The sequence below is a fragment of the Protopterus annectens genome, chromosome 2.part2 (assembly GCF_019279795.1).
Source record: "Protopterus annectens isolate FY-2018-M chromosome 2.part2, PAN1.0, whole genome shotgun sequence".
NCBI lineage: Eukaryota > Metazoa > Chordata > Ceratodontiformes > Protopteridae > Protopterus > Protopterus annectens.
Window position 1 is genome coordinate 652176887 of NC_056730.1, and position 25200 is coordinate 652202086.

A 25200-nucleotide genomic window follows, 5' to 3' on the forward strand; every position below is an offset into this window, starting at 1 on the left:
ATACAGTAGTACTGGTCGCACCACTGTTTTGTACACCTTACTTTTCACCTTCTTTGGCATTCTTCTGTGATATACTACACCTGACTGTCTGTGCTAGTTGGCTGCAGTCCCTCTGATTCTAGCTTTGACCTCCTCATTCAGACTTCCCTTCTCCTGAACCACTCCTCACAGACAGGGGTGTAGCCAGAAATTTATATTTTGTACTCAGACTTTATGCTGTTGCCCTCACCACACCTATAATTTAAAAATATATACCCAGCTCTAGAAATGCTGCCCCTATGCACATCAGAAAGAGATACTTCATTTTCAAATGTTGTCACTTGTAACCATAAAAGAGGCTATTTTAGAGGTACAGTCTTATTAGGGAAGCAAATTTTGTATAGCACAGTACAGTAGACAATCATTCAGACAGTTCTAAATATTATATACCGTTTGAGCTATAAAGTTTCTGAGAAATGCTTAGAAAAAATGTACTTACTTGAGTACAGTGAGTATGCCTAGCTACACCCATGCTCCCATATACTTGAAGCTGTTACCCTGTTCCACTATTTTCCCTTCTATCTCATTTCTCAGCTTCTTCTGTACTCCACTATTTGCTGCCATTACAATGGTCTTAGATGTACTCAGGTTCATCCCATATGCCTTCAGCTTTGCATTCCATTCCCCAGTTCTTGTTCAGAGTCTGCTTGTAATGCCACATCATCTCCATATAACAACTTTGTTGATCCGTCTCCTCTGACCTGTTTGCTAATGTAGTCCATCACCTGCATGAACAGTAGTGGGCTCAGAGCTGAACCCTGGTGCACACCCACTCCCACTGGGAACCCCTATGTGAGACTAAACACCGTTCATACTTGAGTCATTGGGTCCTTGTACATAGCCTGTACTAAGTACACCAGTGTTTCTGGGACTTTGAACTACCACAGGACTTCCCAAATGCACTTTCACAGGACCTTTCGTATGCTTTCTCCAAGTCTAGGAATGCCCATTTGGACTCTTTCCTCATCTCTACCTTCTTCTCAACTATCTATCTCACTGCAAACATGGGGTCAGTTGTGATGCATCCTGATCTGAATCCAAACTGCTCATCTCCCACCTTACTTTCTAATACTCTGCTTATTCATTTATCAATCACATTCTCCAGAACTTTCATGCAGTGTGATAGGAGTTTGATACTTCCAAACTGCCCACAATTGTGAATGTCCCCTTTGTTCTTGAACAATGGCACTAGTATGCTTATTTCCCATGCTTCCTCTCCGCACTGCTATGAGTACCCTTTGGAGCCATTTCTCTCCTATCTCACATAGCATCTTTATTGTATCCGCTGTGATCTCATCTGAGCCTGGTGTTTTCCTTGACTTCATTTTCATTAGGGCTGTTATTACTTCATCTATGGTGGGCTCCCCATCTCTCATTGAAGGCTGTGTCTGGAGCAGTACAGCTTCTGTGGAGTTTTTTTTCATTCAGAGCTGCTGGAAGTACTCCTTCCATCTGCATTTGATGTCCTATGGACTGGCGAGCAGGTTGTTGCTGGCATCTCTTATAAAAGGTGTCTGACTATCTTATTTGCCTTCCAAGCTGACAGAGTTTCTTTGTCCCATCTGCTGGCTAATATTCCAGAAGCTGGTAGAGTGCCTCTGTTCTATTGTAACTGCTCTCTTGGCCTCTTTTTAGCCAACCAGTATTCCATCTTAACCTAGTTACAGTTATTTGTATACTATGGGGATGCTTATTGATTATTTTGATTTAGGATTTTAAGTATATTAACAAGGTCACAGTTTTATACTTATAGCACTAAAATCCAATTTTTTTACCTGAAATGTCAGGAAAACTGTTAGTTCGGTCTAATCTTCAGTCATTATGGTGATTCTGCTGTAATTCCCAGTGTGCGTTCTAAATAAATACTTTTATTAAAAATGGGTTTCAGATATGGAATAATGAATAAAGAAAACAGAGTAATACAAGTAGAAGCCGACAAAATTTATATTCTTCTGATTAGGTGATACGGACCAAATGCTAAAACTCATGTTTTATTTTATTCAGGCAGCCCGTATTCTAATGCTCTGTAAAAGTTATTGGAATTTTCTATTTAAAAAGCAGTGTTGGTTTTTAAGTATCACTGGGACCATATAAAACATGTTTCATCAAAATATTCATAGGCCAGCAACAAAATATATGGCCACAACAGATGTTGGGCCATTTTCCTATTAAACACATGTGGTTATGTTGGCAGCTTGAGCCAATGTTATAACATTTCTTTTCTTTTTTTCCTATTACTCACCCTATCATTAAGGCTCCATTAATCTCCTCACAAACTTTAACCCCCATTTCCATAAGTCCCTTTCCTACCCCTGTGTTTCCTCACAACCATTTCTTACTGTTGCCTCCTTGCTCATTCTTAATGCTTTCATCTATCCTCCCCTAACACATTTTATTCCATGCGTAAGAGATTAGCTATCTAAGATGACTTGGATTGCAAGATAGCACAGTGGATAGCACTGTCATCTTACAGCATAAGGATATTCGGGTTTGCTCTTGGCTGGGCTGACATTTGTGTGGAAAGTGCACGTCTTTCATGTGCTTATGCAGGTATCTGTGCTGCAGTTTCCTGAAACATTCTAAAGATATATGGCAGGTAGATTTGTGACTTCTAAATTGTCCACAGGTGTGTATGTGTAATATGGATGAAAGAACTGGCAATATATTTTCCCTGCACCCTTGCCCAATAAGCTCCATCGATAGCAATGTTTGTTCATGGGGTCACAGTAGGAGTCAGCTGTGATTCGTAAGTGCGGATAAATGATCCTTGATGACTATTTTCGGCTGATATCTCAAATACTATATACCTTCTGTTCCTAAACCTTCTGATGACACTGTGTCCTGCCCTAGCCCTCACAGACATGCTCAGAAACAACCTCAATTCCCCTAGGCATCAAACCTTTAACCCATTCCCTCCATTGGAGCTCTGGAAGTTTGAACTGTAACTACAAATGAACTGAGCCTAAGGTTTTTGATACAATCAAATTATGTTTGTACTTTTCGAGCAAATGTTCATATTTCTGGAATCATATGGGTTATTAAGAAAGTGTAAATGGCAAACTCTTTAGCACAATCTATTTTTATAGAGGTAGTATTCTTTAGGTTCTAGATTTTAAACTGGATTTTATAAGTCATAGTAAACATAGTAATTATTATGTTTGTAATATTTTTCTAAACATGTTACAATATTAAAGCAACTATTTAAGTTACACACATACAGTTTGCATGTAGCACTTTGTTCATCTATTTGAGAGCTGTCATGTGGTAAATCAGTTCTGTCTGTGTTATTTGGTTGTCGAGATATTTAGAAAAGCTTGACATTTTTGATAATATAAATAAATATTATAGGAACAACAATTAATAGCTCCTTACATGCACTAGACAGAGATAAAATATTAACAGATTTGTATTTGCCACTGTGTAGTTTTATGATGAACTTTTAATATTTTGTATGTAGCATAGTTTTGAAATTATTAACACCTTTAGAAACAAACACTATTTGACACCCAGAGTCATCAGTAGGCTGTAGCTGGAGAAACATCTACACGCATCACCTTGCTGTAATGAGTTACATTCAGGAGGCATGAATAACAAACAATTAAATCCATGCCTGGAAACTATAGTACAATGTTGATGTTGCAACAATCTGTGAGGCATGGCTTAAACCAGTTTCCCAAAAATGAACTTCCACTTTCCACCCCCTTCTGTACTGACCATCTAGATACCTTGCCAGAAAAACTTTCCTACTAAAAAAAAAAAAAAAAAAAAAAAAAAACGCCCAACTCGTACCACTATAACCACCTCCTTAGTTTCCTATGATCTCACCAAATCAAATTATTGCAGAGTTCTGTCTACACCAGGATTGTAGTTTAGACTCCTCCTCAGTTGTCACAAACTATCTCAACAAAACTACCACTCTAATACTCAGCACATGTAACCTTTTACTTCTAAATAGCTTTATCAGTCCCTTCTTGACCAGTTTAAAAATACTTGATTGGTCACATCAGTGACTTGGACTAGACTCCGTTAATTTAGAAAGCAGCCAGACACAATCATCTTATAACCACTACTCTGTCCTGGACTTATCTGCTTCATGCTTGTCTAACATCCAACCCATAGTGACCATTGCCCTATTATCTTCTCCTCACATTAAAAAAATATACTATCTAGTGTCTATATAGTTAGAAAAAGACTAGCGACATCAGTACTATAAATAATGCCCTTATAGTCATCATTTGGACACCCTTCGTCTAACAAAACGACTGTTAAAATGCTAACTTGCCACTAAGCATTTAGCTGGTACAATGATTCAGTTTTTTATAACCTCTCCTACTAAAGGCAAGAGGTTATAGTACAAAGGGATTAATAAACATCCAGCAAGAAGGCATTCATAGGTTCATAGGTTCATAGGTTCATACTAGGCTATCTGCCCGAGGGCATTTACAAGCCTAGCCCATAGCTTTTTGGCTTACGCCACCCCTTTAGTATGGGGAACTATACCCATTATTTTGCTGTGCCTCTGTTGAGCAGTGACACTGAGGTAATCCCTGGGGTATATCTGCGATCTCCCATCCATTGGTCAAGATTTCTCTTGAACAAGGCCAGCGAGGTGCTCTGCCTCACATATACCGGGATTTTATTCCACAGCATAGGGAGTCTTTGGGTGATGAATCTATCCCTCCAGCACGTCCTATTAATAGCCGTGTCGAGGTTTAAGTCTCCCGCCCTTGTGGCTCTGACGGATCTAGATTTTTTGAGGTGAAGCATATTCATCAAATCTGGGTTTGACATGGCCTTGTATGTTAGGCAAAGGTCACCTCTGAGCAGCGGTAAGCGACTGAATAGAGCTGGAGTTCTTTCAGTCGGGCAGCATAGGACAGATGTTTGAGACCCTTTATCCTTTTGGTGAGGAACTTTTGTGGCCTCTCCAGCTGCTGCAAGTGTCGGGTCAGATACATTCGAATGGGGCATTGTACTCAATCATTGGTCTGATGAGTGATGAGTATAGGTGACTATGACCTCCCTTGATCTAGATGAGAATCCCTTCATGATAAGGTGGGCAATGTAGAAGGTCTTCCTAACTACTTTAGCTACATGGGTGTCGAATGACAGACTACTATCAACCTGGGTCCCCAGGTCCCTGATAACTTCTTCTGTACTCAGTGGATTGCCACCTATTTGGTAGCTAGGGGTAACCTTGTTTTTCCCGAAGGGTATGACTATGCATTTTTGGCATTTAACTTTAGGCCATGGCTCTGGCACCAGTTATCCGTTTCTGTGAGACCCTTCTGAAGGATATCTGTGTCAGATGTGTTTTCTACTATGGCCCAGTTTGCAGTCATCTGCAAACTTTGTCAGCCATAACCCTCCTGTGTTTGCTTGTACTTCGGAAAAGTAGATGCCAAACAAGAGTGGGCCCAGGACTGAGCCCTGTGGTACACCACTTGTGACAGGCTTTGAGTCTGACATGGCGCCAGCAACTCTGACCCTGTGGGTTCTGTCACTCAGCCAGTTTGCAACCCATCTTGTGATGTATGGGTTAACATTTAAGCTGATGAGTTTTTCAATGATACCCGAGTGGGGTATTGTATCAAAGGCCTTCGCCAGATCGAGGTAGGCTGTATGGACTGCCTTTCCCTCATCAATGGCTTTGGTGACTGTTTCAAAAGTCAACCAAGTTTAGAAGGCATGATCTGCCTTTGACAAAGCCAAACTGGGATGGATCCAAAGTCTGCAAATTCCCTATGTCTTTATTTATGAGGTCCATTATGATCCTCTCCATGGCTTTGCAGATAAGGCTTGTCAAGCTAATGGGCGGTAATTTCCAGGGTCGGTGGAGGCACCGCCTTTGTGAAGTGGGACCACAGTTGCAGTGCGCCACTCCTGGAGTGCGTATCCAGAGGTAAGACTATGATTAAACAGCTGTCCTAGCTGTGGGTTTAATTCCTCGTTGAGTTCGTGGAGCACACAGCCGGGACACCATCAGGTCCCATGGATGCTGTGTTTTTGCTTTGGAGAGAGCAGTTCTCACTTGGGCGTTGGAGATGTTTGGGGGCTGCAATCGCTGGTATAGATATCTCTCCTTTTGGGGAGGGGAGAAGTTTGCACTGAACCTATCAGCCAGTATGTTGGCAATGTCTGTAGGATCAGTAATCTTCACATCATTTTGAACTAGTTCTGAGCATATCTGGGAGTTTCCTCCCAGGTTTCTAACATAGCTAAAGAAGGCCTTATGATTGTCTTTTGAGTCTTTAGCTATTTTTCTCTCAAAATTTGCTTTGGATGATTTTATGAGAGCTCTTAGTTTTTTACTTATAGTGATCAAGGGTGTCTTACCTTTTAAGGATTTTGCTCTATCTTGTAGTAGCTTCCTCCTTTTGTTGTAGAGTTTGTTTATGGCTGGGGTCCACCAGAGTGGACGCTTGCCTTTGGTACAAAGAGTCTTTGTTTTGCTTGGGATTGCCTTATCCATGCAGTCCTGCAGGTGCTGGTAGAAGGCATTTGTAAGTGATTCAGCGGCTTGAGTACTGTTTTCCGTCGGCTCGGGGGCCTTAAAGGAGACCACACTAGTCTTTAGAAGTGTGAAGTCGGCTTTCGAGAAGTTCTTTACTGTGGTCTTTTTTATTTCAGGTGGGGGTGTTTACATGTTTGTTTTATTTGTTTTTCTAAATGAAGTTTATTATACTGAGAATGGAGGCAGATTTGTTGGCTAGGGAAACACAAGAAAGTTTAACTGTTAAGCCATATAATTCAAAGGAGAAATGGCAGTCTCCAAATTATGGACTCTTTAAATGTGGGTATTGTACAGAAAGGACAGTGATCTATACTGGAACAGATAAATCATTTCTGTGTACTTAGAGAAGGATAAAAAGTGAGGAAAATGAACACTCAATTTCTCACTCTTCTCCGAAACTAACCGCCATGATAGGAAACAGGTGGTCTTTTAAGTCAGATGTTCTGAGCATTGATCACCTATTCAGTAACAAATGGTAGGGCTCGTTAAGAAAGTGCATTACTGTCATTGTGTAGCTGTTATAATAACATTCTTTCTCTTCTGCAAAAAAGTTTAAGTTCATTCCTACGCCTTTCCCAGACTGGATGAGTTCCCAGACTGGGTGAGTTATTAATTGAGTTGTTAAGATTTTGTAGAAAATGAAGAGTGGATAGCATTAAAGGTAATAATATATTATATAAAGACAACATAGAAAACCTTGCATGGGAAGAGTATTTACTAACAAATTCTAAAGACAATTTACCAAATTTGTCCATTTATTCCTTTGATATTCATGATATGGGGAAGGTGAAAGTGCTTGTCATCTATGAGTTCAGACACTAATACATTTGCTGTGGATGAAGGATATTGTTTATTCAATACTCCTTCTTTTGAATCTCTCAGTTTGTTTTTGCATATGAAGCTATTAATTACTGTACATGTTTCTGAAAAAAGTTAGTACATAGTTAATTATTCTTTTGTTATTATATTTTGTTGAAACAGAACTGAAAGTGTTTAGTCTTACTAAGCCTGAGCAGTTTGTCCTAAAACAGAGCAGCAGAGGAATGAATAATCATGTGACCGGCTAAAAGAGGTCATGGTGCTATAAGTATCAACTGGGAGGTTATGTAAGAATGCGTCCAATATTATTAAATGGCCCAAGGAAATATGAACTGTTAAATAAAAACCCTGTTAAAGAATATATTTAAGAGTTATTAGCACTAGTGCACAGTGGTCAGTCTTCATTTCTTCTACCAGTAAGGATGCTCAGGATATTTACATTGTGAAACCTCAGGATGATAAACTTTTTAATCAGTCCCCAAAGTTCATAAATACTCCTGATCCAAGCTGTAGTCTCAGACATTAACTCATTTCAGCACAGATTTGGACAGATCTATAATTGTAACAAGTTATAGGAAGAAATGACTCATGAAAGATCCTGATGATGTTTTACACAAGATTAATCAGATAACTTGGTAGGGTTTACTGGATTTCTGGAGAATGTATCAGAATCCCTGTACTGTGTCAACACAAATACTAAGATGGTTAATGCTCTGATTCTAAAACAGTTGGCTCGAAGCTGATAGGATAAATGTTATTGCGAACTATAGCCTCCTGCATCCAAATGTCTTTTCTTTTAATAAAAAAATTAAAACTAATCAAAGTACTCGTGATGTCCTATCATTAGCTTTTTTGGGGAACCCGGCATCATCCTTATTTTTAATGTTTTTATGATTTTGTGGAAAGTAAAGTATATAACTGAACAATTTGAAAGTAATAGCAGTAACTCAAAAATAACCATCCGCTCTTTTTGTACATGTGCAGGTGACCGTTACATTGTTGCAGACTGTGGTGGAGGGACAGTGGATCTCACTGTCCATCAAATAGAACAGCCTCAAGGGACTCTGAAAGAGCTCTACAAAGCCTCAGGTGAGCTGAAACAACTGTGCTTGCTATTTCTGTAGCATATTTTAGCAATGTACTCTTTCCCAAATATCCCCATTTTCTTATTTTGTTTTTGCCTCCTCCCTCACTCACTTATTACTTCCCTGTCCCTCTCGAATTATCTTTCCTAAAATCTTCATTCTTATTTTGTATTCCTAATAGTGAACACTCTCAATATATCCCTTTTCTCCTTTGCTTATGTTCCTACTGATCCAGATGACACTTTTTGCATGTGATGGATACTGAAACGATATGTTGAAGTATTATCTTTTCAACTGACTTTCACTCCCTTCACAATTGACTGGCAGAATCAGGGAAGGGGACATCACTAAATAGGTGGTTTTGGAGGGGAATTTTTTTTTATTTAACACAAGGGAGTTTATGCATGGGAAATGTAAGACCTGCTCCTAAATGGGAGGGTGGGGGTGGAGTGTGCAGTGATGCCTCATGGGCATGCTTGTGATCATGAGGCAAAACCCACAGGAGTAAAAGTAAACAGTTTGTGAATTACCTGTGATACTACCTGTAGATCAGCATGTATATTGAACCTAGTCAGCCACTGTAGCTAGATAGCATGTGCATATAGGTTACTGAGTATGTATGAGATCAGTGCCATTTTGTGTAGTTAGCCAATGTGAATGTAAGCTTGAATGGAGATGAACATGTGAGTGTGTAAGAAGTAATGAAGTTAGTCAGGAAGCACATGAAGTTCTAAGTATATGTACAAGTTACAGCTCCTGATGTGTGTTTGTATAATAAACAAGCTGAATGTATTCCGTGCCTCAGTGTCTCATTTTAATACACAAGTCGTGCAACATGATGTCAGAATGGGATCTGAAGTTGAAGCAGCTCACAAACCACGAGGCACGCAGTTAGAAGTTGAGGAATATACAGGACAGAACTTGCAAACAGGTCAGCAGTTATTCGAAAGTACTTAAATTTGTTCCCAATTATTTTCAGTCACCAAACATGTGACATAGCATTCAAAGTGTTCAAAATAATTTCCAAGATATTCGAAATGTCTGAAATAGTGACATAACGATTAAAGTATTTGAAATAATCTCTGAAGTATTTAAAATGTTTAAAAAGGCTAAAATGTCCGAATTATTTTACAATGTATGACTTTTTCACAGTAACTAAGACTTTTCAAAGTGTCTGACATGTCCACAGTGTTTGAGATAGTCACAGTGTTAAAATAAAGCTATTTCAGAGAAATTGTTTTGCATTTGAGCAAAATTACAAGTACCAGGTGCATACTTATGTTAAAAGTACTTTGTTGTTATGGCAGAGGGATTTTGCAGACCTGAATCTCTGATGTTTGATAATAATATTGCAGAGCATTGGCAAGTGTTTGAGCAAGAATATGATATTTTCATACAGGCTGTATTTTCTGATAAAGACACATGTACAAGAGCATTTATACTTCTTAATTTAGCTGGGTCTGAGGCCATTGAGTGAGAATGTTCATTTGTGTATGTACTTGCCATGTATGCAGGGGAGGTGTAGAACTACCATATTGTGATACAGGTTGAAACACAGGAAGAACCTGAGGGCTTAAAACATAACTTCAGAGAAATGTGTAACCCTCAAATGATTATTATAATGGAAAGGCACAAATTTTACAGAAGAAGTCAAAAGCCTGGTGAAACTATTGCAGCATATATTACCAACTTAAGAAATAAAGCTAAAACATGCAGATTTGGTGATCTAAGAAATTAGTTGATAAAAGACTATCTTGTATGTGGTCTTAATAATGATGCAGTGAGAATGATTTTACTTCGAGACAGTGAAATTACATTTAGCTACAATATTGAGATTTGCCAAATATATGAGATTACAGAAAAGCATACAAATATGCTTACACATGAGAAAAGCATGTTTGCAGTATCTGCTAGTGTGAATGTTGATAATGTACAGCAGAAAGTTAAAATGAAAAAGAAATATAAACCAAAGGGTGCCACACCCAACCTCACTGTTAACTGTCACAATTCTGGAGGCAGTCATGAACCTGAACGGGAAAAGTGTTTAGCTGTTGGTCAGCAATATCACAAATGTAAAAAGTGGAATTATTTCAAAAGTCTTTGCAAGTCTAAAGTGCCACAGAGTTATATTAAAAGAGAGTATATGAAGTAGTAAGTAGATCAGATAGAGACTGTTGCAAACTCCAAGAGCTGTGAGCAAACATTCTATATTGATGATCTCTCTGTGATCAATGAAACAGTCAATACAGTAGACTATCAGTTGTCAGCAAAGTGTGAAATATTTTATAGTGTACAAATTAATGGGAAACCTGTAGAGCTTAAAGTAGACACTGGATCTAAGTGCAACATTATGTCACCACAAATGTTTGCTAGAGTAAAAGCTGGTGAGAAACTTGATTCAGCAAAGTGTGTAAAACTAGTTGCTTATGGTGTTGAAGGGATTCAAACTGATGGCACAGTAGTCCTTTCATGCCATTCTGCTGGAAACACTTATGACTTGTAGTCTTGCGTAGTCAAAAGACATGTGCAGTCATTGTTAGTCCTCAAAGACAGTCTGAGAATAGGACTGATTTCATTTAATGAAGAGGTTCACCATATAAGTATGAATAATAATGATAGTTTTACACAAAATATTTTTAGTGAATATGCTGATATTTTCATAGACAAGTTTGGTAAACTTCTCATCAGATATTCCATGAAGTTAAACTATGAAGTAAGTCCAGTTGTTATACAACATGAAGGATTCCAGTAGCAATGCAGAGCAAAGTAAAAGCAGAACTAGACGAAGTGGTGAATTTAGGTGTCTTAACCCCAGTAGAAGAGCTGACTGAATGTCATAGCTCATAAGAAAAGTTCAGATGATATTTATATGAATATTTATTGGTCCGAGAGACTTAATGTACTTAAGCATCCTCATCGTCTGATGCATACAGTAGAAGAGGTAGCCACTGTCATCCCAAATTCCACTGTTTTTTCAGTCTTTGATGAAAGAAAGCTCCTTTGGCAAATTTCACTGGATCTCAAATCTTCATTGTTAACTACATTCATTACACCATTTGGTAGATACAATTTCAATATTGTTTACAACAAGGGCAAACACTTGTACCTCGCTAATGCTTTGCCATGCGCACCCAGACAAATGACAGACCAGCATGAAAATGAAACAGCAGACTTTGAAGTCATGGAAGTCAGAATTTTTTCTTCATTGAAACTTGATGAACTAAGAAATCATACAACTTGAGACCTAATTCTGGTCAACATGACAAACCAGTTTACCACATGATATTCAATAGTATTTTCTTTACAGAGATGAGCTCATCATGATGGAAGATGGAATCATCATGAAAGGTCCAAAGTGGTAATTCCTAAAGCATTACAACAGAAATATATCAAAATCTTGCATTGTGGTCACCCAGGTACTGATTCAACCAAAAGAAAGCCAAGAGGCATTGTATTTTGGCCTTTTATGTCCAAAGATATAAAGAAGGAAACTCTAGCATGTTTAATTTGCAACAGCACCAAACTGCATCAACAAAAAGAACTGTTTCACCTACACCAAATTCCTGAATTACCATGGTTGACATTCCTCAAGACAACTTGCTTGGTTCTCCTGCTCAGAGATTGATATCCAGACATGTGCTAACAACTCTTTCAATTAGCAAACAATTGTTAGCATCAAAGGCAAAGAACAACAGAGTGGTCAGGGTTCAACTTTCAAGAAAACATCAGTCACAAAAGTTGTACTATGATAAGACGAGTAAATCCCTTAGACCATTGCTACAAGGCGAAGTTGTGAGAATACAAACATCTAAAGGATATGACTGAGTGGGAATCATGAAGAAAATTTGTGAAGAACTGAGATCTTACATCATACAATCTGAAGGAATGGATTTCAGAAGGAATCATATATGTTACCTGTCTCTGAACTAGTGATGCAGCAGATTGCCTGTGCAGATTACTTGAATTCCCAGAGTGACTTGTCAACTGTTCAAATTCAAAAGGATAGTGTGCTTTCTTTAAACAACTTTGTTGTAAACCCTGATGCTCCAGTTTTGAAAGAATCCCCAGAGACTGTCCATGTTGCTAAACCCAGTCAGAATGTCTATGCATAGATAAGGTAGAATCTGCAAACTGAATCCTAAATACACAGTGATTTGGCCTTGAAGTCAGTTTTGTTTTGTTGAAATGTTGAAATAATGTCTAGCTCTTAAATATGTCTTTGTTCTCGTATTTGCAACATTAAACAAAATTAAACAGGGAGGTTGTAGATCATTGTGCATATTGAACATAGTCAGCCACTGTAGCTAGATAGCACGTGTATATAAGTTACTGAGCACGTGCAAGATCAGTGGCATTTTATTAGTCAGCCAGTGTGAATGTAAACTTGAATGGAGATGCCCATATGAATGTGTTAAAAAGTAATGAGTCAGTCAATAAGCATATGAAGTTTGAAGTATATGTACAAGTTACAGCTCCTGATGTGTGTTTGTATAATAAATTACTTGAATGCATTCCATGCCTCAGTGTCTCATTTGAATATACAAGACTTGCAACACTGCCCTAATTTCTACTACAGTGTGGTAGCTAAAGCAAATCTATATAGTACAAACAAGCAAGGACTGCTATCATATGTTTATAATTGACCTTTTGATTGTACAAGATAGCCTGCTTTTCAATGCAACAAAAATTGTTCTCAATTAACTGTAGTTTGTTTAATTTCTTCCTCCATAATTTGTACTTAATGATGTACTGCTTTTGAATTTTGTATGCTTGGACCTCTTCATGTGGAGTCTGCATGTCCTCCCTGCAGTCAAGTGGCCTCCGAAAGACATGCAAGTGTGTCTGTTATCAGCAGATAACACTTTACAGGCCAATGCATTACTTCTAGTCGTTTTGTCTATCTCATTCACATGTTCACATATTCTTTCTATTAACTGGCACATAGCTTTCCCTTCAATATGCATAATGTTTAAACATATATGTCTTTTTAGAATTAGGATGCATAAAAATGTATCATATTTTTGCATGATTTGCAATCCCAAGATTTATACATGCATTGTTTGTTTGTTTGTGTCTTTTGGCTTTTCCCAGTTAGGGGTCGCCACAGAGGAACTCCGGTTCGCTAATCCTAATCTGTCTAACTTTATAGAAATCTGCTTCTCCTTGAATTGTCTTTTCAAGTTCCTTTTATCTTCTGAAAAGTAAAACATGGAGTACATCCAATTCTGTTATGAAACTCTTAGATGTTAAAATAGTCCAGTTTCTTTAAAAGAATCACAGGATCACCAGTGTCTCTCACATAAGTTGATTTTATAGCATTCCACAATATGCAGAGCTAGGACACTTGGTAAATACTTTTTTTTTCCTCACAAGTATAGCACAGGGATTTTTTGCTCAGCTTTGCACTAATAAGTTTAGCATTTGAATATGCGTGTCAGTAACTAATAAATGTTATACAACTCTCTTAAACTACATCACTGATAACATTCAAAGAAATTTAGGAATCCCAACACTGAATCTGTTTTCCTTGTAAAACTGCTGATACCTCTGGGACTGCACTGTTTGTAGTGGCCTCATCAGCAGTTGCTGCCATTTGTCAGAACCGCCTTTAAGAATCCAAGAGAGGTCCTCCTGCAAATTATTACTCACTGCAAATGTCATCCCATCAGGGCTCTAGAAGGTCATAAGAAGTTTTGCCTTTTACAATGGCTCCCCCTAGGTGGGTTTGAAATACTTTGGTGTGTGAGATGGGGGAAGTGTTGGCCAGCTAGCTACTTTCCCCATCTCACAAGTTCACTGAAGTGAACATTTGCTGAATGAATGTTCACTGGATCGTGTTCTCTGATATGCAGTTTCTTGTTTATTCCATTTGATGGGTGGTCATAGATCTGCATCTGTATTTACAATACTGCTACTTAACTCTGTACTTTGAATTACATGTAAACCAGACTTTATCATATTCTGAACATCTGTATTTGAAATAACATGAACTTGAGACATTGTGAATGTTTTTTTTTTCTATTTGGTCTGGAAATCTGCATGTTATGTACACTGAATGTGTTTACGTCTGTATTTACCATACTGTTACTTAACTCTGTACCTTGAATTACTTGTAAATTAGAATTTATTACATTCTTAACATTTGTATTTGACATAGTACTTTAACTTAACTCTGTAATTTGAATTACATGTGCTGTAGCATTTTCACTGATTTCTGAAGACTGTAAACAAGAATTTGCTTTATTTAAGTCTGAAACCATGCTGAGAGAATCTGACTCATTCTGCAAATAATGAGATAGTGTGTCTGTTGCAGCATGTTTCTGTGATTTAACCCTTTTGTGTCTGGAAAGATGTAACATTCCTGAACTAATAAAATTTTAATTTAAATGAACATTTCTGGAACACAGTTTTTCAGACTGCTTTGCCCAATTTTTAATTTTAAACCAAACATTTACTGGTCTCTTTACTGTAGAAATATCGGTTGACATGTTTATACCAGTGGCCTTTACTGATGTATTTAAACCTCTTTGATCTGACTTAGCTAAAAAGTATATGAATTTTTACATAACTGTATGATTAATGTGTCCTGTTGTCTGCAGCTTTTTAAACTTTTTCTTCCTTCTTGGTTGTCTGACATCACACTGGAAACGTTAAAGTTTGTGGAGATGGTAAAGTACACTGCTGTTAACTGGATAATGTATTTTATGTTCTGAAGGAACACTGCTGAAGTTTGTAGATTTTCTGAAGTACTGCTGGTCTGTAGATGTTCTTTGAGGATTTTCCTGAAGTAGTGTTTCAAATAAATACTGGTGCTGTGTAAAGTGTCTAACAGCTGCAATTACTGTATGTCATCTGCTCTGGCTGTGTTCTGTATGACATTTATATCTGGAATATCAGTGGTGCCTTGCTGAAAGGTCTGCTCTATAAATACCTCCCAACCGTACCAAATTTCTCGTTTTTTTCCCGAGTTTTGGGGTCCAAATAATGGGGTGCCACGATTCCCGAGTGGCACCCCTTCATTTCCGATTTTTTTTCCACAGCTTTTTATTTAAATTTTTTTTTTGCGCTTTTGGAGCTGACGTCATCACGTGCGCGATGACGTCAGCTTCGTCAGGGCTACTAGCCTGTCGGAATTAAGCTTAAGTGCTTACATTTCCGGGTTCTGGCTGGCAATTCATTTTTGAAGGGATTGCATTCAAGATCTTTGTTTTGAATATATTCTGACTGCAGCTGCTGCACTCGAGGGTCAAGAAGGTTGTTAAGGTTTATTTTGACTGGCTTGGGCACACGAGAAGGTAAGATTTTATTTTGAATGGGCAGCCTGGACTTGCAAGCGGGAAAGCATTTTCAGACTTTGGAACTTGCAAGGTGAAGTCTGTTGGTATTTGAGCAGAACTGGCATAGGGCGAGAGGATTCGCGTTTTGAATGGACTGGCTGTACTTGTAAGCTAAGCATTTTCAGCAGACATTCACAATTATTTCACCTCAGTCAGTGTATTTTCTTGAGTTAATGTCCTACATTACAAGATATTTGAGAGTCGGCTAACTTTGTTGATTGACAGCTGATTTTACGTAACATTTATTTGCAAAGTATATAACAGAGTAGCAAATTAACATGCAAGAGTTTTCTAGTTAATGCTGGTTAACTTAAATGAAAAAAATGCTATAAAATAACCAGTGGAAGAAGAATTTCATTTTGATGAATTGAAGTAAATCTAACATTTGTGAAGCTTTTCTTAGCCAAATAATTTAAAACATGAATGCATTGCTTGGTGACCGATCAAAAAAGGCATTAACAACTATATATTAAAACAATATTGACAGATACACGCTGGCGTATAGAACGCATATTTCTGTCATAATGTAACTTATTTTTGTGTAATACATACTTAATTTTAAGCCAAACTATTAGTGAATGAACTTAATGAATCATCAACTGTTACCATGCAAAGCTGTGTGAATCATGTTGGCTGTTCAGACTATTTTCAAAACCAAAGGGTTATGAATGCCAAGTTTCTACAGTTTATATTTAGCATAAAATGGTATGCACAGTTAGTCGCTTTTAAAACCTTTGATGAAGGCACACTTGTGTGTGACTGATTGTTGTTAGTAACAAATAAGTGATGCATTTCTCTTTACTGCTGTGAAGATTTCACAGCGCCGCACACATTTCCGGGTTTCCGGCTGGTTCAAAATGCTTTGCGAGCGGGAACAAACCAGCTGGAAAGGCAAAGAGGGAGAAGGTGATGCGAATGGAAGGGATTTATTTTATTTACAAGGCTCAGGAACGAACCAGCTGGAAAGGCAAGGAAGGATTTATTTGATTTAGAAGGTGACATGAATGGCTTGGCTCAGAAGGCAAATGGATTTTATTTAGAAAGCTCGGCTCACAGAAAGGAAGGAAGGATTTATTAGCATGGAAAGGTAAGCTGAAAACTGTGCGTGTGTGTGTGTGTTAAAAAGTTACTGTCTTTTTAATACTTCTAGGCTAGATTAGATCCTTGGTGGCTAGCAAAAAAAAGCGCCTTTAAGAACAGACTTAATATTTAGCCTGGATATTGCTTAACCATTTAAAGCTGAATCTATCTCATGAGCTTTTTAGGTTCACTAATGCAAGGTGCACATCCAAGAAACCATTAAGGTTTGAGAGCCAATGTTTTGAGCAAAAAATAACCTTGGATTTCTGTGCCTTATGGAAACAAGATCAGATACCCTTTCTACCTTTCTTTACAATGGTGCAAACACTGGTCTGTTGGTTCCATCAGTCTGCATTTGAAAATTTAAGGTATATTTACTAAAATAACTAGTTATTAAGAGATATTTTTCTTATTTTAAGTCACTACCTACATGATGCCATTGCCATATATAGAATTAATGATCATTAAGCCAGCTAAAATGGAAACAAGGTGACAGCGTCATGATGTCATTGGAGAGAAAAACTGGCTGACTTAGTGTATGCAGTACAATATGCAGGTTCACGTATTTAAAGTTTAATGTACGCTTTATAAACATTTGGTCTTCAGTTTGATTAATAAAGTACTTTGTTTTCAAATCTTTTTCTCCATAAGCAGACATCTGCTCTGTTGATGAGAGTAAATAATTTGAAGCCATATACTTCAATAATGCAGCATCTGTACTTTATTATTTGTATAAAACTGTCCACAAGGGAACAGTTATTGTAGCTACTAACCCTCAGATGTGGTGTACAGTTATGTTAGTGAGCAATCTAATCTGGTTGTATTTTGCACTATAACTTTAACCTGTGCAGCTGTAAATAAACTAATCGCCATGTCTTTTTTTTTTTTTTTTATGAACATGACTGTTTTTTCATAAACTGAACTGCCTTTTTAGTGTGGATGCAATTAAACCTTCCCTCTTTACTATCCTATAGTTAGCAGTTATCTCTAAAATCAAACTCAGTGGGTAGTAAACAGGTGTATTTGGGGGAAAAAATCTTCAGACAGTAGCCTGGATGTTGTGAGGTTATGTGACATGAAAATACATGCAGAAATGTAATCTGAGGAAACTGCTTAAATTCTGTATGCAAAGCACTGTGATTATTTGCTTCTAAATGGTTTTAATTTTCTGTTTTTATACACACCTTGTGAGTTTTCTTCTGAAATAACTGACCCTATAAAAACATTTCTCCCATCTAACACACTTCATTTAAAATGCCTTTGCACAGTGCAACATTACCTGTATTACTGGATCTATAGTTTAGTAAATGCAGTTGTATTACTTTTAACTCAAGTCATGAAAGAAAAGGATCATTGGACCAGTTTACTTAACCAGTTAACACATTTAAAATAATGTAAAATAAAAGCAGTGAACATTATATAAGACCTGCAGCAGGCTGGATACCATTGAACATCTGATTCTAGTTAAAAAAAAAGCTGATATCGTTTTAACAACTAGTTTTTGCATTAGTAAAGCAGTATGCACACATTAGTGCTTATCGTAAATGGGCAAAATAGCCAGGTAATGGGACATTTGAATGGCTGCAGGGGGACTCTGGTGCCATATTTTGGTCGTCTATTATTCAGTTTGCATTTGAAAGTTGGTATCCCACAATCCCATTGGAGTGGGCGAGGTTACATAATTATGTATGCAAATTTTATGTTAATCAGCGTACAGATTTGTACCTATTTTTTATGGGCCTTGTCCAGATTTTTGATGTTTCCAGGTTGAGAGGTATGATAAGGAGTAACTGCAGTTTTCTCAACAGTGGCCTTCTTCTATATGGAGTTCACCATCTCCCATCTGGAAAAACACTGGTGTGCTGCTGAAAAGTCTGTTACAAAACACCTGCTGTAGTTACTGATAGACTGGTAAAAAGTGTTACTGTCAGAGACTGCTTTTTCTTTGCCCTGAAGTCCATTCTGTAGAATACTCATAGTCTGGTTGCTGATAAGGTTGCTATGGGGTCTTGGGACTTACTTTAACTGTTGTCCTCATGGATGGTAGACTTACCATTGTAAGAATTGATAAGACTGTAGTATATGGGAATTAGCTGAAATGAGACTGGAATGATTATCTTTATCTGTTAATTATCCAAACGTTTGCTGAACAGGGTCCAGTCTCACCTTTTTGGGCCAAGTCTTCTTATACCCTACACAATAATGCTTGCAAACTGTAGTTTGGTTAAGAATGCTTTATTATGTACAATGAAACTCAACAATATCCAAATAGCATAATATTTTGGAATTCTGGATAACAGTAACAGTGCTGATAAATCAAAGGTTCTGCATATATATTCTAATTCTCCTAAATGATATCAATTGAAACAGTCTTTTCCTCCTGAATAATGCTGGATATTTGACCTGTATTCGGTACTTAGGTTTGAGTGTCTGTACTCCAAAGACATTTTACATATCAGTCCAAAAACTAACTTAACTGATTCTACCAACCATGCCTGAAGTACTTCCTAATAATACCAAAACCCTGTAATGTTTTACATACCTCTTTAGCCTTGGTTTCCAAGCCTTGTCTTGCATGTCCCTCACAGTGCCTAACTATCTATTCTTTATCCAGCATTCCATTGCAAGTACACATATCTTTCCCTTAAGAAAGGAATATTCTGTAGCTTTTCTTGGGAACTGTTATTTCTGCACATCTTATGCTTGGCCAGCAAGATTATCTTTTCCCTTTTCTGAACTGTCTTTTCCTGAAACTGCATGCATAAATGAATACACAAATCTGACTCTATATTTTTAGGACTATTATTCTATCTTATGCCTAACAATTACTTTAAAATGAAAAACCTCAGTCTAACAAATATGATACATGTATTTCAAACTTGTCACTCTTATTTTACATTTGCTCTTATTTAACATGAAACTATACTCTTTTAATCCTTTTATCAATTCTTTCAGTCTTTCATTATGTTCTCCTTATGCCTGACCTCACACTCACCTTATATTTAGAACAATTTGAAGCTCTCAATTACTTAGGCAGCACCTTTCTGGAACACATATGGTGTTCATGAAGTAAAAAACAGAAGTCCAAGGAGTCTGTACCTATTTAATAGTGTATTAAATTTACATAATTTGGAGCTTGCTTCATTTAGCCCTATAACTCAAAACCCAGGTCTGTGCCTAATATCACAAAAATGTATAATTTGGCATTCTTGAAAATGCTTCTATAATTGAAAGCAGTGGCAATAAACTCTGTTTTGATCACTTCATTTAGAATGCGAATGTTGTCTTTATGCATAAAGCTAATCAAGCTGTTTACTCTATTGGTTCTGTTTTTTCTTAATGACATCGTTGGTCTCTAGTCTCTTCCCTCCTTGCTCTATATTACTTCTGAGTGCAATTTGTACTTCTGTATGAGCATGTATCACTGGAATTATATCAATTTTTACTTTTATGTGATGCATTCTTGGAAAATTAAGGAATTATTTTAGCCATGCATAATATTATTGCTATGGATATACAAGTATAAGAAATGCCTGTGTGATAGTATGATTGACTGTCTGGACATGCAGTTTTTGCTTTTACTCTGTCTAGTTGTTTTGGCTATTCCTTCTTACAAGACAAATGACCCAAAATATTAGTAGAATCTATTTAAATGCAACTATATGAAAAAGAAGAAGAAACATTTTTTATGTTTGCATTAATATCTGTTATTTTTGACTTAATAATAAACAGGTTAACAATGTACTCTTAGCTTTTGCTTCATACCATTCCAGTCTCAGCTGTTTAATATCTGATTGAAAGCATTTTCTGAAAAGATATCACACTCTGCACTTTTTTCTGGTTTAAACACTATATTCTGCCCTGTTAATTATTGGTGTGTTTTCCATCAGTCTACCTAGTATTCCTATTTTATAGCCAAAGCTGCATTGTTGTTTTTCACATTATCAAGCATTTTTACTTTAACAGTGCTCACAAATAGTCTGCTGTCATATTTCTCTTCTGCAACTTGCAAATTCTTTTGAACCCACTTGTTTTTGTTTATACACACCTTAGTAAAATGATATTTTTGCATAGAATCTACAAGTTTGATTAACTGCATAACAACTTTTCTACATGTTAATAACCACACATACTGCAAGCTTAAATTAAAAGTATACCTCCATTTTGGATATCGATTCACATGTGGCTGTCTTTTTACATTGATTAGTTTTTGTAACACATTAAGCCTTTATTTCTCATTTTTTGCCCTAGTATATGATTTAACTTTTATTTTACACACCTCATTTTAATCAATTACTTATTTTACCTGTGAACAAGCAATTCCACTTGCCCTGTACATATACAGCTTTTGATAGGGTTAGACGTGTTTCTGTTAGAAGTGTGCCTTCATCATTTCCTATACCACATATGATTCCATCTCATATTAGAAAACACAAACTTCATCAAACTCATGGTCTTTGACTCTATTTGTCTCTGTAGGATCATGTGCTCTTATACAGAGCAAATGTCTAGTACATGACAAATTCTGTATGGGTTGTCAATAATAAATTACTTTTTTGCTAAGTACTCATATTTTCCATTTCTTCTCATCAAGAAAAGTGAAAAAAAAACTTTAAGTACATTTATGGCCTGTTTCACAGCAGTATGCAAGAATGTTACACAATGAATGTTACAAACTTTCCAGGTCCTCTTCCATGGTAAGGGATAAATCAAATTTCTTTATCCAAAACTTCCAGTATTAGCACAAGAATTATGGGAATTTGCAACTGAACCATATTTGCACTGTGACATATACTTCTGTAGTTCCAAACACAGACAGTGTGGAAAACAAATACATTTTCTTACATATATATTTCTTTCAGTTCTAGTAGACATTTCCTTGACTGTCTGACACTATGTCATGTCAGGAGGCTCAATAAAAACATATCAGAGATGCACTCTAAACTCTTAGTTTATTTCACATTTCTGTAGAAAAAAAAGAGTACATCATGACATGAAAATCACCACAGACAGCCTATCAACACTAAAACTATGCACTTATATATGATACTTTCCTAGAAGAAGTAGGTATGCAAACTATGGAATGAGCAATGCAATGAAACAGACCTTCAATAAAATATTCCCTCTCTAAAAGAGACATGAGAAATTCAACCTCAAAAGGTTCAGGTTTGAGAACATAGGTCATTGCAATCTGTTCAATCAGAGGATTCTTGAAGGATGGTTTAATGATTAAGGTGTTTACTTCCCAAACACAAGGTACAGAGTTTAATTCTTAGCTTGGGATGTGTTGCTAAACTGAAAAAGACCCCCTGGAGTTCTTAGCTTAGTAATAACATATGAACCTATAAAAGCAAACCATCTTCTCATAAACTATATCATGAACAAACTAAAGAAATGCAGGCTTTCACTAAACTGTATTTGTCCATAAACTTTTTTATTATTTGAATGTTGACTAAATCTTATTTATTGGACCCTCTTTGTCTGACTAGCCACTATCACTGTTTCATTAAAGACCATGTTAGTACAAGAGTGCACAGGGCACTTCCAGTTTACCTATATATGCTGATGATAAATTAATTCCCAGATCTCCCAGATGGAGGACTAAAGAATCTCTAAAATTACTGCACATCATTGTACCCCATTCATAACCACACGCCTTGGCACCCAGTGCACATACCTACAAAAGTCAATGATAGCTGATTACTAGCTCTTAAGATCCACTAAATCTGTATATGTCCTTGATAATGCCTTGATAACCGGTGACATCATTGGCAGATATAATGACACCCCTCTCACCAGGCTGAATAAGAACAAGCTGTTAGTTATTGGTAAAGAGATAAAATAACTGGAAGTGAGATCTTTAGAAAAGGTAAGGAGAAAATTGAAAGTTGTAGGAACAAATATATGCAGAATAATGCTCATAAGGAGGAGTAAGGTTTAAGAGAAGGCAGGAAGTGAACAATATAGGTAATGTTGAAATACATGACAGTTGTGATGCCCGTGCACTGGCCCAGTAATCAAGGAGCCTCAATCCTTGCCACTAACACCAGTGAAGGACATGTACATTGGGAGGATAACCAGTACACACACACAGTAAAGTACAATTTCACGTAAGAGCACACAGAGATAACAGAAAAGTACAATTTCCCATAAGAGTACACAGAGATCACAATCAGTCTGGGGCTGGTTTCTCCCTTTCTCTCCAGATCCCCAGTAAGACTCCCCACTGGCACAGCTGTAGGGTCAAGATCTCAGCTGAGCAGTCAAGCCAAAACCTCCAGTACCCTCTCTGTCCAACAAGTGCTTTGTGTCCCTGCCCAAGTATCTGACTTACACACACACACACACTTTGAAATATGATTTATATACAAACACAGACACTTCTGGGGAAGGCTGGCACATGTTCTCCAGCTATGCCCCCTTCTGCCCAGACTATACAGTAGTACCACCTGCCACCAACCATCCTTATCAGCTACTAAAAAGGCCCTTATTATCCAATTGGTAAGTGTGACTGTGACTTGAAGGCTATTGGAGTGGCTTGTACAGTATCACCAAATACATGCAAGTACGCTAAGATATTAAATTATCTCTACACAGAATCAGCCACAATTACAAGGTTTAAATATATTTAATAATAAATAATAAAAGCACAAGACAATACTCATTTACTCAACAAAGTGGCAATAGAGTTCAGAAACACAGGAAATGTTTTAAAACAACATTGTAGGACAGTCTCACATAAATATAGAAAACATCTAGACTACTCTTGCTATATTCCTATCTATCTCTAAGAGAGATACTAAGATCTAAGTCTAACTTACAGAGCAAAGCAAGTGCTGGTGATGTTGTCAGTTCCAAAGACAAGATACAAAATGCACTCTCTTTTTCTCTGAGATAGTTCTTAAATTGATAATACACATTACTGCCGAGTCATTTCAGATTACATCATTCTTGTCACGTTTGCTTAAGTTTCCCAGGCTAGGAGGAACTTAAAATTTAACATGTTTATATTAAGAATACTTATCTCTCAGAAACTGATAATTCTCTCTTTGAAGCTTGCCTGAAGCCGGATGTCATAAAACATTACCTTGGAAACATGTAATTACCTCTGTTTCCAGACAATAGAAAGAAGCCCCAGTTGCAGACCTTCTGTCTCCAAGCTGAGATAACACACAGTCATAAAATTCTTCACTTATTTTCTCAGAGTTTGCAAGTTAACTCTGCATGCCCAATTTCTACCATGAAAACAAACATTTGCATTGGCATATAGTTTATACACATTTCTACTGTTTTCCAGCAGGGTGCACTGTGGTTACAACCCTGAAGCTCAGTACAGAACATATAGTTTTATTACATTTTTTAAAGCAAGCATACAAATCATATTACTATTCACAAATGACATAGAATTATTTATAAAATTCTATCTAGCTGGGTTGGCAGTGTCACATTTCTCACAGTTGTTATAAAGAAAGAAAACGTATATAGGATAATGAGGAATCTGCTGAGAAATGATGGGATCCCTGACATGCATAGAAAATACTATTATGGTTTGTTTTAATTTCTCTTAACATGCGTGCATATATGTCTTAAATGATAAATTTAATAAAGGTGTTTAAAAAAAGAATAGGCTGTTTGCTAATTGTCTTTCAAGAGCAAGAATCTGAGATGTAAAAAGTGATCTTGTATCCCTCCATCCTGGCAAATGCATTCACAGTCTGGTAGTGGTCTACATGGGGGAGGGTGAATGATTTTAGGTGCTCTCCCCAGAGGGATATGTAGAATGATATGGTTGACCTCCCTCATTAAATCTGACCATAAATTGATCGTCTACTTTAAAAATACTGGAACATCACAAATATCTGTGGGTTTAGGGATTGTTCCTAAGTGATGAATGGCATTTTGCCAACATCCAAGGATTTTACCTTCAGCAAAAGCATTTCCTGCTCTCATAGTGTCTTTTTAGGCAAAGTCCAGCTAATGACCTAGACTGTTCTAATTTAAAATGCCTCAAGGGCACTCTACTTAATGCCATATGTCTTTATCAAATGTTTGCCTAACCTTGAGTCCCTTCTACAACTCAAGCACATTTATGTGTTAATTATTACAGAAACTAGATCACAGTTTAATAAAATGACTCTGTCTATTCCTGCATACATGGCATCAGAATTACTGGCAATTGTGGGGGAACATCAGTATTTGTCACGGATCCCATCATTTCTCAGCAGATTCCTCATTATCCCAATTTTGAACTCTTAGAAGTCCATGTTACTATTAACAAGATCAATTACACTTTGTAGCTGAAATCCCTCTCTGTCCTTTGTTGATT

General features: G+C 37.0%; 1 protein-coding gene across 2 annotated transcripts in view; it reads left to right on the forward strand.

Annotated features, from left to right (window-relative positions):
• Window positions 1–25200, forward strand: part of HSPA12B (heat shock protein family A (Hsp70) member 12B) — a 1104373-nt gene that overhangs the window by 790245 nt on the left and 288928 nt on the right. For both annotated transcript variants that reach the window (XM_044064071.1, XM_044064072.1), the window contains exon 10: window positions 8357–8461. In XM_044064071.1, the coding sequence (XP_043920006.1) occupies window positions 8357–8461 (105 nt within the window). The remainder of the gene's footprint in view (window positions 1–8356; window positions 8462–25200) is intronic.